General features: G+C 34.9%; 1 protein-coding gene across 1 annotated transcript in view; it reads left to right on the top strand.

The window, feature by feature from the left end:
* trbd (ubiquitin thioesterase trabid) overlaps nucleotides 1-14,081 on the top strand; it is a 203,313-nt gene that overhangs the window by 179,992 nt on the left and 9,240 nt on the right. The window contains exons 9-10 of the mRNA XM_090385535.1: nucleotides 1,282-1,511; nucleotides 7,410-7,650. Coding sequence (XP_090241661.1) covers nucleotides 1,282-1,511; nucleotides 7,410-7,646 — 467 coding nt within the window. The 3' untranslated portion in view covers nucleotides 7,647-7,650. The remainder of the gene's footprint in view (nucleotides 1-1,281; nucleotides 1,512-7,409; nucleotides 7,651-14,081) is intronic.

The following is a 14,081-nucleotide window of genomic DNA, read 5'->3' as shown; positions in this document are numbered from 1 at the left end:
GATAAATGTACAAAACAACAATGCCCAAAAACTGAACACTAATAACATTAGTCCATGTAGAGTGGTATCCATTGATTACCACTGTCCGTATTCTCCACTCAATGATCCTTTTATCCGTTGTAGCAACTTGCCCTTACCACCATACTGCTCCAGTTTGTATAGTACAACAGTATCAAAAGCTTTCCTGAAATCCAATAATTTTGATATCAAAATTATTTTTTGCTTCCAGTTCCTTTGTGACCACATTATAGTATCCAATCAGATTGGTCAGACAAGACTTACCCTTAACAAACCCATGTTGTGTCTGAATTAGTACTGCTGTCATGTCTAGATGATCCTACAGTGCTTCTTTAACCAGTGACTCCATTATTTTTCCTGGAAGAGAAATCAAACCAACAGGTCTGTAATTACTCATGTCACCCTTTGATCCCCCTTTGTGAATTGGAAATACATTTGCACATTTCCAGTCCACGGGGACTTCCCCTGAGTCCAAGGATGCTCTCATAATTATGGCTAAGGGTTTGCTTACTTCCTTTGCTACCTCCTTTAATATAACTGGATAGATCCCATCTACCCCAGGTGCCTTTCTTATGTTTAACTTCAACAATTTCTCCTCCACTTTGCTCTCAGTTATTACAGAATCATTTAACTCCTTGTTAGAGTTTGATAAACATGATCAACCATTTGCCAGCCCCTCCCCAAATATAAATGAACAAGTGTAAAAACAGCTTCCTGAACTGTTTATTTTGCTCTTCCATCAAATCTGATAGTAAAATAGCAAATTTCTGTTGGCATGTGGGCTTCAATTGATATTAAAATAACTTGATGCTTCTCTTTTTGAACAGTGTTTCTTGTAATTGATGGCTGTTTAAGTAAAATGGCAATAACCTTTGAATGCATTTTTCTCCATTGAGATAGCAAGTAATCAAATATTTAAATAAATATTACAGTTTAACTCTGAGTAACCAAGATCTCAGCTCACTAGGACTATTCTCCCTCTCGGTGGAAAAATGTATGAGGAACACTGAAGATAATGTTTTTCTCCTCTATGTCTGCCAGGGGAATTCTTGGTGTTCAAGAAAACCAATGATGATACGTTATGATATTTCTACTGAATTAAAATTATGCGGGACCAGTGTTCTAGCTGTAACAGTTTATCAGTATAGTTGAAGTAGAAATCAGGCTAAGAAATTAAAGCACTATAAATGTGTTTTCATAATCCAGTAAATACTCTGAGAATTGTAAGATTTTAAAATATATGTATTTTTACATTTTTTGAAGGTATTTATCTTCCAATGCTCTGGGAGCCTAACTTCTGTTGGAAATCTCCCATTGCCTTGGGTTATACTCGTGGTCATTTTTCTGCTCTTGTTCCAATGGAACCAGATTCAGGTGATGTCCTTGGTGCTGGTGCAAATACTCGAACATCTGATGATTTGCAAGTAGTGTTTTTACCATTGATGACTGCTGATCACCAGCTGCTGCCACTTCATTTTTTGACGCATGGAGAGGTATGTAGTTAAAATATACTTGGTATGCTTGTAACTTTGAATACAGTGCATCATAGTAACTTGTTTTTTTTTTTTTTAAATTCTGGAAAGAACATGGTAAGTCAAATGTAATGTGTTGAATTGTTATTGTCTAGTGCTAGATCCATTCATTGACGTGGCTTTTTTCCTTTTTTTTTTTTTTTTTTTTTTTGTTTCATAATTTTAATGTTGTTTAGCATATACTGAGTTGCAGTTTTGTTAGTGAATTATATATTTCCCAGATTGTTGATTTTAATTCAGAAGTCTTTACTTGTGGCAGAATTGTATTTCAATGTCAGGTATTTAGATGGCTAAACATGCTTGCTTTTTTTTTTTTTTTTTTTTTGTGTTTATGAGTATTTTATATTGTAGGGATTGTTTTTTACATACAGGAGTTAAAAATCATACATAAATAACTGATTTGGCCCCGAGTTCCATGCAATCTTTCTAGTGCGATTATCTGGCGTTTTTCCTAGGGCGAGTACTAGTGCTTTCTTAAACCCTCCACCGCTCGCAACGTCACTGCTTCCCTCGCCGAGCAACGTCACTGCTAATCCTGCTTGCAACATTACTGCTATCGCTAGCAACATACTGCTCTCCTATTCTTCTGATCGCTTGGGCACTAGTTGGCACTGCTCCTGCCTCCACGTGGCGGAGAAGAATCGGCCTCTCCCAGGGCTAAAAGGAGCAAGCATGGATTCGAATAATTTTCCGTCATTAGCGCCTTCAAGATCGGAAATGTCTGATGTCAATGACACTACTCAACCGAAAAGAATTCGAAGAGAAACTCAGTGCAATGAGATGCCAAACTTTCTGGTGATACACTCTCTCTCTCCAACCAGTCTGTAGGCAAGTTATCACCATTTGTTATCCAGAGATATTTGGAATCCATTGCTGGAACACCAAAAATGGTTAAATGTCTACAATCAGGAGACCTCCTAATAGAAACAGCATCGTCCAAACATTGAGTGGCTGCTCAAAACAACAACTTTTGGTAGGATTGCCAGTATCTGTCACCACTCACAATACGTTATTCATCCTAAGGTCACAGAATGGTACCTAATTACAGTGTCTGAAGAAGAATTAGTTAACTCTGCTTCGGTCCGGTTCTTTTTTAACCCTACTTTTAACCCTAACTTAAAAGTTGTCTTCCCTGATAAAAACTAATAATTTCCATAATCTCTACTCAATTTACAAAATTGAAACTCTCAATATACATAAACAGAAGTATATTCTTTGATTTCCTACCTTTAGCGTTCAGCAAAAACTATTAATTCACTCGAAAATAGCAAAAATGTACGATCACATATCAATTTATTAAATTTTTATGTCAACAAAACACGATTGAAGCTTTATAGATAATACGCGTTATAGCATTTGTTCAAAAATTCCCACATCAGCTCAGTGCCAGTGGCTAAAATGAATCAACACATGCAGAGATATAATTGACTGGTCAAGCTTACGTCATTAGCGTTACCATAGTGATCCAAGGAAAAAATAAAAATGTAAGCAACTTTCTTGGAAAACACACAGTTGAGCATCATTACTTGCGAACAATATTTTGCATGGCTCTCTCACAGCATTTTGCTTTACTGCTTTTCATAACTGTTGTACGAAAGAATTGCAACAAATTGTTTTTGAAAAACCAGAATATCGCATTTCCTTTCTTCAGTATGTATTGTATCTACTAACAAAAAATCAAGGAAATTCATCTATCGAAAGCCATACTGGAAACGGAATGAAAAAAGAAAAAAAAAAAAACTTGTAAAACTGATCACTACAATGCACATTTCATAAAAAAAAAAAATTTCGCTTTATCGTAATTGTTTTTAGAGGACTGTATCGGAACAGCAGTTTCCTGGATTTGATCTTCTAACGAAATTTCAAGAAAATATTTCTGTTCATAGCTGCGTTATAAACTATGAAAACTGATGTCGAAGGAACTTCGCATGCATCTCACCTGGTGTGCAAACGGGAAAAAAAAAAAAAAAAAAAAAAAACGCTACAAGTAACGGATTGTGAGAACAATCCATTACTTGTAGTGACGGATTGGGAATTTGTAAGTAATTGTTACCGAATACTTCGATATTTCCTTGATACCATCAAAAAATTTCCATTATCACACACACGCCCGAAAAATTCAGCATAAAGTGTTATGTGTTTGGATGCTTGAATTCCATTCTCAGCTGTTTTACCGGATGAAGGAAAACACGGTGCATATTCCTGAAATTTCCAGTTCCCTTCATTCACTTGGAGGAAAAAACTCCCTGGGGGAGGGAGTTCACTCTTTCCAGTCAGACATGAGAGAGAGAGAGAGAGAAGAAAGAGGGATAAAAGTAATTTTTTGGTGGGGAGAAGGCCAAGGAATTACAGGGAGAAGGCCTTCAAAGTAGTTACAGCCAAGAGCTGTAACTACTTTGAAGTGGTTACAGCCCCTGACTTGGCAATGTTATGATGAATGAAATCCTGATTTTTGTCAATTTTAAAATAGTGTAAAAATTATTTATGAGTAAACAATACATATTATATTATTATGTTTATGATATACAAGTAATTTATAAATAAACAATGTTATCATGAATAAGATTTGTGTGCAATTGAATTACAGAGTAAAACAAAATGAAGTTCAAATTATATTTATTTTTATGATAAGAAGGTAAACGTTCTAAATAAATAAAAAAGCATAACTAAAATTTCTGTTCATAATAATTTTTGCAACTTCATTTACAAAAACATTTAACATTATATACAGTTTTTGGACGATTTCTCAGTTTCTATGCATCTATGCTGATCTAATAACAGTCCATAGAATCTGGAATTGTACATTTGCCTATGATGTTTTCCATTACTTTTATTATTTCATCCGTTGATGACGCTGGCATTTATGAGAACTTCAACATCTGTGATGAAGCTGACATGATGCCTCTTGCATCTATTAATCCTCAATCACGCTGTTATTTATTCACGCAGCCACCATTATTTTCTATGCATTTCCTCATCTGAGTCATACATCCAATCCTGTAAAAGTCCTTACTCTTGCTCCGGATGACTTTGCGAAACTGTGCTTGAACTGATCGTCATACGCAAAATGGTTTCCACGTAGCGCATCCTTCAGTGGGCAGAAGAGGTGATAGTTGGAAGGTGCAGGATCTGGGCTATGAGAGTGGTGAGGAAGAAGTGAGCTTCATCATAAGAAGCCGAAGTTCAGATAAGTCCGATTTTTGTCTGGTGCACATTTCATAAAAAAACCTCTTTTGCTTTTTTTGCAATTGTTTTCAGGAACAATATTTTGCAAAAATCCCTCTGGAAATATTAGCGAGTGAACTGCATTATACATTTCAAACATCGCTGTATAGCTTATCCTTGAATACAAATGACTACCGTTACTTTCCTTTGAGTGATCACCTTGTACAGATGTTTTGTTGTGGACACTCCCTTCCAGTCAGTAAAATCATCAGTAGTCGTCCTTTATTGTACCTAAAATAATTTGTTATGTTGGGGAAAACGGTTTTTGCTCCTAATTGATGTAGCACTTTTCGCTAAGCGGATTATTTGAACAGAACGTACATTAGAAGGGCAAGTAAAAGAGTTGATAATTGGTGCCATTGGTGGGCAGCATTCCGACAAATTTTCTGTTTATACTCCGGGATGACCACATGGTCAGAGAAGATCCCAAGATAGAGAGAATACAAGAAACCACACCGCATTTAGCAGTCACCTGCTTGATTGTGTAAAATTGCACATCTGCCAAAAACCACAGTAAAACGAGAGAAGTGATAGGGAGTAAATCTTTTTACTCCCCAGTGGGATATATCTTTTTATTGCAGCTCAGAACAGCATATGACTGTGGATGGTGAATTTATTCAGCTTTTGTACTAAAACAGAATTTCTCCCTTTATGATAACATCAAAGCGTAACAAGCAAATATTTTCTAACAATACTTTTTGAGCAGCCATTAGTCGTAATCTGTTAGCTTTGTATTGTTTTAAAATATTGCAGTTTTGTTAACAATACACATTTCAAGAAACAATCCGTTATTCATAGTGGATGATTTTTTTCTTCTTCTTTTGCACACCAGTTTTCAAAGTTTATAAAGCAATTATAAATAGAAATATTTTCTTGAAATTTCTTTAGAAGATCAAACCCAGGAAACTGCTGTTCCAATATTGTTTACTAAAAACAATTACAATAGAGCAAACTTTTTTTTTTATCAAATGTGCATTGCAGTGTTATCAGTTTTACACTAGTTTTTCCTGTTTCCAACAGATGAATTTCCTTTTTCTGTTCATAGGTGTAATACACATCGAAGAAAGGAAATACAATCTGTTCGCCTTTCATAAACGGTTGTTGCTACTATTTCACTTTATTGCTTCTTATGTCAACTAAGAGTAGCTTGCGTTTATCTTTTGTTTGTTTTTCTTAGCGGTCCCGATGTAGCTTTCCGGAGCCTATATGACATAACACACTTCCCACGGTTCACTCATGAACGGCAAAGTTGTTTATGAGAACTACTCCTCTCTGTAAACAGAAATTTGCGCGCTCTACATCAAGAAATGAATCGAGTGTCGGGTTTCATAAGCCCTAGGCTGGTTAGGGCGGGGGTAGAAAAATTATTTGAAAAGGCCTAAAAAAAATGCATACTTGATGTTACATTTTGTCATTTACGTGAAATTCAATAGAAGGTTTTGAAAATTGAAGTGGGAAAATTCAAGGAAACAGTTCTGGTTCCAGCTATACTGAGTTTCAGCTCTGTAATTAGAGTAAAAATTATAGAATTTATGAATTCAAATTTGATATAATTGTCTAGTGTTGGATCCATTCATTGACTCGTCCTTATGTTTTTTTTTTCTGTAATTTTGATAGTGCATAACATAATACTGTTACAGTTTTAATAGGGAAATATACTTGTTTTCCCAGATTGTTGTTTTAATTTTCTTGTTTAGTTTAATATATACCACATTAAACTAATAAATTAATTAATTTATTTATTAATAAATAAATTAATTAATAAAGAAGGTTTTCGGGAGTGTTGCTCAAAAAGAAGTTATATTTTAGATAAAATAAGTGTGGGTGAGTGATAGGTTAAGATTTGGGACCTAAAGGTGGTTTTATTTTTCGGACTGTGAACTTTTTTAAAATGGCTATCATTATTATGTTCGGACATAGGAAAACATAGGAAATTTCAAGGTCATTAAATTTTTAAGGAACTATAATCAATCACTGGGAATTCTTAGTAGAATAGTTGTGCTACCTGATAGCTTTGATGTAGAAGTTTTCAGGATACTAAATTGTATTTAAAAATACTCACGTGTTGCTGAGTTATACATTATTGGTATTTTCAAGGTCACAGTAATTCTACCGAGTCAGCCATTTGGATGTTTCCAGGAGATAACAGAACTACAGCAGTGCCACCTGCTTGTTCAGTGGTGACTAGAAATTCGGCATAAATTGCGTAAAATTATTAAATTGTGACATCACGAGGAAGCTTCATCACTGAATAAGAGCTACTCCATTTATATGGCTGTGGCAGGTTTAGTAGATCGGCAGCTTAAATCCCAAACCCAAATAAATGGTGAGGGTTGACGTCAGGAAGGGCATCCGGTCGTAAAAACTATGCCAAAACCAATAGGTGTGTTCTGGTTAAGAAGTTAATCCAACTAGAGGAGAAGAAGAGGATGTAAAATGTGAATTGGGAACACTGAATGCCAACTCCATATAACGTGGGAAAAGGCGAAGACAAAGAAGAAGAAGGAGTTTAATGTATCCCACATCAAATTTTTATGATTGATTATAGTTATACATGAACTTAGCATAAATTGTTATTGCAGTTATTTGCCTTATATTGATTCCTCAACAAATAATCTTTTTGCTATTCAACAGTTGGGTCGGGAAGAAGAAATCATGAGGCAGTGGCTGGATTGCTGTGTCACTGAAGGTGGAATCCTTGTCGCACAACAAAAAATTCCAAAACGTCCTATTCTCATTGCCCAGATGGTAGAAGAATGGCTAGACTTTTATCGTAGCTTAACTCACCTACCTATTAACCATGCTTCAACACCTACATCAGATTCTCACACCCAAGCCTACTCCAGTGATGGAGACTCTGATCAAGAGTAAAGAAGTAAGTATATTTAAAAGGTTGTCAAATAAGCAAAGGCTAATGCAAAATCATTTAAATTTCAATGTAGTTTTTTTTTTTTTTTTTGTTTATAATGGTTTTTTTAAGGTAATTCCAAAAAAAAAAAAAAAAAGAAAAAAAGAAAAAGATTTAATGAACCTATAATACCAGCAGAGTGCTGCAGTCAGTAATCATGCTTTTATGCAGAATGCCCTTGTGACATTATGAATAAAATTCCTAAACTAACTATTCAGCCACCATATGTAACCATGCAGTGGCACCTCAGTAGCCAGGTGGGTAGGAGCAGCAGTGCGTAGCACACTAAGAGTGAAGTGGGAAATTACTGGCCGGTTAGTCTAACTTCAGTAATATGGAAAATCATGGAGACTATGATCAAGGGTAGAATTCAGGATCACTTAGATAAAAATGGAATTCTGAAGGATACTCAGCATGGTTTTATAAAGGGAAAATCATGTTTAACTAATCTCGTTAGCTATTTTGACAGGGTCACTCAAGAGCTGGACTTAGGGAACAATTTTGACTTTCTTTATTTGGATTTCAGCAAAGCATTTGACTCAGTCCCACATGAGCGGTTACTTTGTAAGTTGGAACAGATTGGAATCACCGGGAAAATCCTTAAATGGATAGCGGGGGGGGGGGGGGGGGCTCCAGGGCAGGAGGCAGAGGGTTCAGATAAATGGTTATTCCTCAGATTCGGTTGATGTAAGAAGTGGGGTTCCCCAAGGATCAGTATTAGGACCATTGTTGTTTTTGATTTTCATAAATGATATCAATGAAGGGATAGAGAGTGTGATGTCTCTGGCTCCAGGGCAGGAGGCAGAGGGTTCAGATAAATGGTTATTCCTCAGATTCGGTTGATGTAAGAAGTGGGGTTCCCCAAGGATCAGTATTAGGACCATTGTTGTTTTTGATTTTCATAAATGATATCAATGAAGGGATAGAGAGTGTGATGTCTAAATTTGCAGTTGATGTTAAGATTGGTAGAGTAGTTAATGATTGCTGCCAAGTAGAGCTTCTTCAGAATGACTTAGACTTCAGAGATGGTCAGAAAAATGGCAATTCATTACACTTTGCTGCTTTAATCCAGCAAAGTGTAAGGTATTGCACCTGGGGAACAATAACCCCAAAATAACTTATACAATTGTTGGAGTTGAACTAAAGCCAGTAGTGGAGGAAAGGGACTTGGGTATTACGATATGGTCAGATATTATTATTGTTATTATTATTAGCCATGTGGGGCAAGGAAGCCTGAGGCTTATGCTGCACCAGCCAAAAAAAAAAAAAAATTCCCAAGTTACCCTGAGAGAGAGAGAATCAGAAGTAGAAAGGAATCACCAAGAAAAAGGAGAATATGAAGTTGTCCAAGCATTGTAGACTGGTTGCAAGGAGGGCCCATGGTGTCCTATCGATTTATCGAACAATCGCTAGTAGAGATAAGGACGTCATAATCCCATTATATAAGGTTATTGTTAGACCACACTTGGAATACTGTGTTCAGGTATGGAGACCAAACCTAAAGAAAGACATTGTTCTTCTTGAAAGGGTCCAAAAACGGGTAACTCGCCTGGTGTGATTGGCAAAAGGGCATTCATATGAGGAAAGACTTTGAATATGTGGTTTGCAGAGCTTGGAAACTAGGCACCTTAGAGGAGACCTGATTGAGGTGTTTAAGGCTCTGAGAGGCATGAGCAAAATGAATAAGGATGAAATTTTCACAGTTATAAATGATTCTAGAACTAGGGGCCATAATTTCAAGTTACGGGGGGAGTTGTTTAGACTGGATTGCAGGGAGTTTTATTTTAACCAGTGAGTTATAAATTACTGGAATAAGTTACCTACATGGGTGGTAGAGGCTGACAGTCTGGGAAAGTTCAGAGGTAAGCTGGATAATTACCTATGGGAGGAGGGGCATAGGTTGTCCATTTCCTTTTCTCTTATTAATTTTTATTATTATTATTTATTATTATTTTTTAAATTTTCTTGTTATTATTATTATTTTATTTTATTATTATTTTTTTATTTTTTTTTTTTTGGCTGGTGCAGCATAAGCCATAGGCTTCCTTGCACTATGTGGCCATTATTAATACTAATACAAATTAATACAGGACCATTTTCAATTCAACAATAAAGCCACAAATTAATTATTTTTAATCAAAATAATTTGTGTTCCTTTAAGACTATTAAGATCAGTGGGTTAAGACCATTAAATGCAGGACTTATTCCCTTTAATATGCTGAGCTAATGGCAAACTGAAGCTTGCAGTAGAAAAAATTAATCTCATTTGCATCATCATCAACATGTTTGTGATATTGGAGATTTAAATCACTACTGTTTAGAAAGTTAAATGTATGAAATAATATAATGAGAACAGCTGTTTGTGTTAAAAAAAAAAAAAAAAAAAAAAAAAACAGCAGTAATTCTTGAAAGGCCAGTGCCTTTTGTTATTCAATACTGTTAACATTTTTCATGGACAATATATTTCATACAAATAAACACTGCTGTTAAGGAAAATCTTACTTTTCCAAGTACAAACATTGGTTTACCTTGCTTAATATGAAAGAGCATAAGTTATGTTATTGTTCTGTGTAAAAAATTATATTTATGTTCTATATTATGATCACAAAGAATTGACAGAGTACAGTATTTATGTATAGAACTAACTTAATTTAATACTGTCTTCTGTTTGTTATTCAATATTTTACTATATATTACTATATACAACAATATTTTACTAGAATAATCAATGCTATTATGTAAAAAATCTTACTTTCCTAAGTACAAACTTTGATTTATCTTTGCATAATATGAAAGTATAAGTTCCGTTATTGTTTTTTGTTGAAGGTTGCATCCATGTTCTATATTATGATCAGAAAGAGTTAACAGTACTGTATTTGGGAATAAAATTAAACTGTAAAACTGGCTTAATTTTATACTGTGTAAAAATAAAACACTTAAAATAGACAGACTTACAAGGTGTGGCTATAAAATTACAGGAATAGCCTGGCCATGGGTGGGTACTGCTGTCATTACCAACAAAAAGTCATATCACATTTCTTCATCTGTTATGACATCCTTCATCTGTTGCTTCCAAAATAAGAAATAGACGAAGGATGTCACAATATTAAATTAAAGTGACTTTTGCTTCCAAAATATAAAATTGTCTGAAAAATTTGAGCACTGTGTGAACTTGGAATTTCTGATTAAATTGAAATAACTCCTACCAAAATTAGGAATTGCCAAAAGAAGTTTATGGGAAATCTGCAGTGTTAAAGGGACAGTTTTTTTCCAGTGGCACAAAGGAAAGAACATGAAAAAAATCTTTGGTGATTCTTGATCTGGTTGGTAAGCAAAAGGTAAAAAACTGATGAAAGCATTAAAAAAGTGTGAGATCCCTGAAGAATGACTAAAAAGAATGATAGTAGAACAAAGGATGGATGCATAAAGTGAATATCCATCGAATTTTAATGATCAATCTTGAAGTAAAGAAATGCCAAAAATAAAATATGAAGCATGAGCAACAACTAAGGTGAGAACAGGTTTGCTGAAATCAACCTTTTGGATAAAATTGAAGTAGGGGTAAACTTCTACATAACATCATCACCAGTCATCATAGGGAATGAAACATGGAGATTTCAGTATGATTCCCAAGGTGAAAAGGCACATAGAAAATAGTGAGTTCTCCAAGGCTATGGTGGGGAGAACATAATTCAAGACCCTGCTCATCATTACTTTGAATGGAAAGCAGGCTTTGTGCACTCACACATTTTTGTTTTACCTTCAAGTTTTGAAATGTTTGAAGGAAAAGGTGTTGCAAAATTGATCCACTTGTGGCCAGGCAAGTACATATTGCAGCATTACAATGCATCTGCTCACATTGTTATTGGTGAGCAGTTTCTGATATAAAAAGTGGATCCTTCAGACGTAACATCTCCTCCCTCCTACTCTCCCAATTTTGTTCTATGACTTCTTTCTATTACAGTGTATTAAAACTCTCCTGAAAGGAACAGGTTTTGTCTTGTTTACTAATATCCAAGATTGATAAGAAGCAGAATTGCTTCTATTGAAGAAAATTAGAACTGTCCAAGAGGACTGCTTTAATGGGGACAAAAGTAAATAATTAGTTCAGTTTTAACTTAGTTATGAAGTCATTCTTGGAACTTTTTAGCCACACTTTGTGCTTTTATAGCTTATTGTCATGCTCTTCCTCAACGTGGAGAAAAAAATGCAAAATAAACTTGTTAAATCAAAAGAACAAAAGAAACCAAACATTGAATTGTGGCTTATTTCTTTTAGAATAATTCATATTAAATATAGATATTTGAAAGAAACATTTCAGAAATGCATGTGGTTTATAGAAACTGCACGTGCCATTGAATCATCAATTCCATTGTTTAGGTGAGTTGCATTCCCAGTACATAATTCTACTAACTACCGATGAAACCATTGTGTGTCAGTCTCTTTCACCCCATAGTCTGAATGAAAATGAGGACCTTTTCTTTTTTCGGGGTTTGAGACTAGGTAGTCATATTGCTCTAAGTGGGTTGCACAACAATTAGCCTGCACCAGCTCATCCACCACGCCAGCTGCTGTTTCATTGTTTGCCTTTCGTGTTTGATCCAGATGGCAGTCTTGACCAAAATCTTGTCATCTGGGTCAGAATAAATGCCGTTCGTAGAACAACTTCTTACATTGTAGGAAGGCTTTGGTATATTTCATGATTATGTGATAGTAGTATATTACATTTACATATATGTGGCAATAAATGTTCACAGATTGCTTGTGCTGTACTCAAAAATTGCATTACCATGTGCTAGGTATATTTGGATCTGTTTCTCAATAACATGGGAACTACAATCGCCATTGTCACCTTGCTCCCATACTTATACACCGGTTCTAAAGGGCATCATTATTTGTTCAGGTGTGGTCATTCATTCAGCATGTAATTCCCTGTTTATATCAATGATCTTACATTTTATTTGAATGAATTTATGACTTACAGTTTGTTTTTTATTGTGTGAAATTTCTTCTTCATAATGAGGAAAAGGGGTGGGATAATACACTTGTAAATATAAACATTTATATTTGATTGATGTATTTTTGTATACAAGAATGTTCCATAAGTAATACCCCTTTGGCCATAATGACAACAGATGCAAGTTGAAATTTATAGCATTTATTAAACAAACATTAGGAAGCTTGTATACATTATATTATATATATATATATATATATATATATATATATATATATATATATATATATATCCAATTGTTTTTCCATAATTTTGTCTCATCCTGCATATAGTCCAGACTTGGCTCTGTCTGATGTTTTCCTGTTTTTGCCATTGTTCTTCCCAGCTCACATATACACTTTGGTAAAAGGCCAGATCCTGGTGTTCAGGCAAGCCTGTCACTCTTTTTCAGCACCTCATCACTCAAAGTATGTTCCCCAAAGATAATGCCTCATGTGTACAAATAGAAAAACATCAGACAGAGCCAAGTCTGGACTATATGCAAGACAAGACAAAATTAATGATGAATAATTTTGTCCAGATGAGTTTTGCCTCATTAATGGGGAAATTAAATACAGATAGGTTTAAAGTGGTGCACTACTGCAATTTTCATCTGAGTCTTATAGGTAGTGTGTGGGCTGGCATTATCATGGTATGATATGATTTGGGGTCCTGTTAGAGCCTTCCTTTATTGTTTTATTGTCCTATTAAGTATTATTATTGGACTGTTGGGGATGTTAATGCAGAAATTAAATGCATACAGGTTTAAAGCACATTATTGCATTAGGCAAATTGTGGGAGTCTTCTCTTTTCTCCAAAGGTCGATTAAGCTTGGTCTTACATCCAGCTAGGGACAAATACCATTATCCATGATTCAGCCTAAGTTGCTAATACCTTTTTAAATTGCATAGCATTACCCAGTAGGTGAATCCACTCTGTTTTTAAAAATCTGAGACACTGACAGGATTTACTGGCTTCTCATCAGCTAGATTGTGGCCTCTATTAACAAATCTGTGCCGAACAAGTGAACAATTATATTGTCTAAGTGAATGGCGAAGTGTATGTGGAAGAAAACTTCCATTTAAACATACAACCCTTGTGTTCATTTCCTCAACTAAGTTGCCCTATGCCATATTAATATGCAGGATAGCAAGGGTATTAATAGGAAAATTAAATACAGACAGGTTTAAGTGTATTGCTGTGTTAGGCTGATCATGGGGACTGTTCTGTTCCCTCCAAATATCGATTAAGCTTGGTCCATGTCCAACTTAGTGTATATGCACTCCTGCCTAAAATTTTGGAATTATGTTTCATTTTTCTTAATTTTTAAAGTTTTTATTAAAATAGAACCAACTTGTTTACCAATTTTTATTAAAATATTTTCTGTTATGTATAAAAGCGA

Source organism: Mastigoproctus giganteus, chromosome 11, assembly GCF_048544385.1.
Source record: "Mastigoproctus giganteus isolate SK-2022 chromosome 11, ASM4854438v1, whole genome shotgun sequence".
NCBI classification, from domain to species: domain Eukaryota; kingdom Metazoa; phylum Arthropoda; class Arachnida; order Uropygi; family Thelyphonidae; genus Mastigoproctus; species Mastigoproctus giganteus.
Note: the sequence above shows the minus strand (reverse complement) of the source record. Positions and strands in the feature narration are given on the sequence as shown.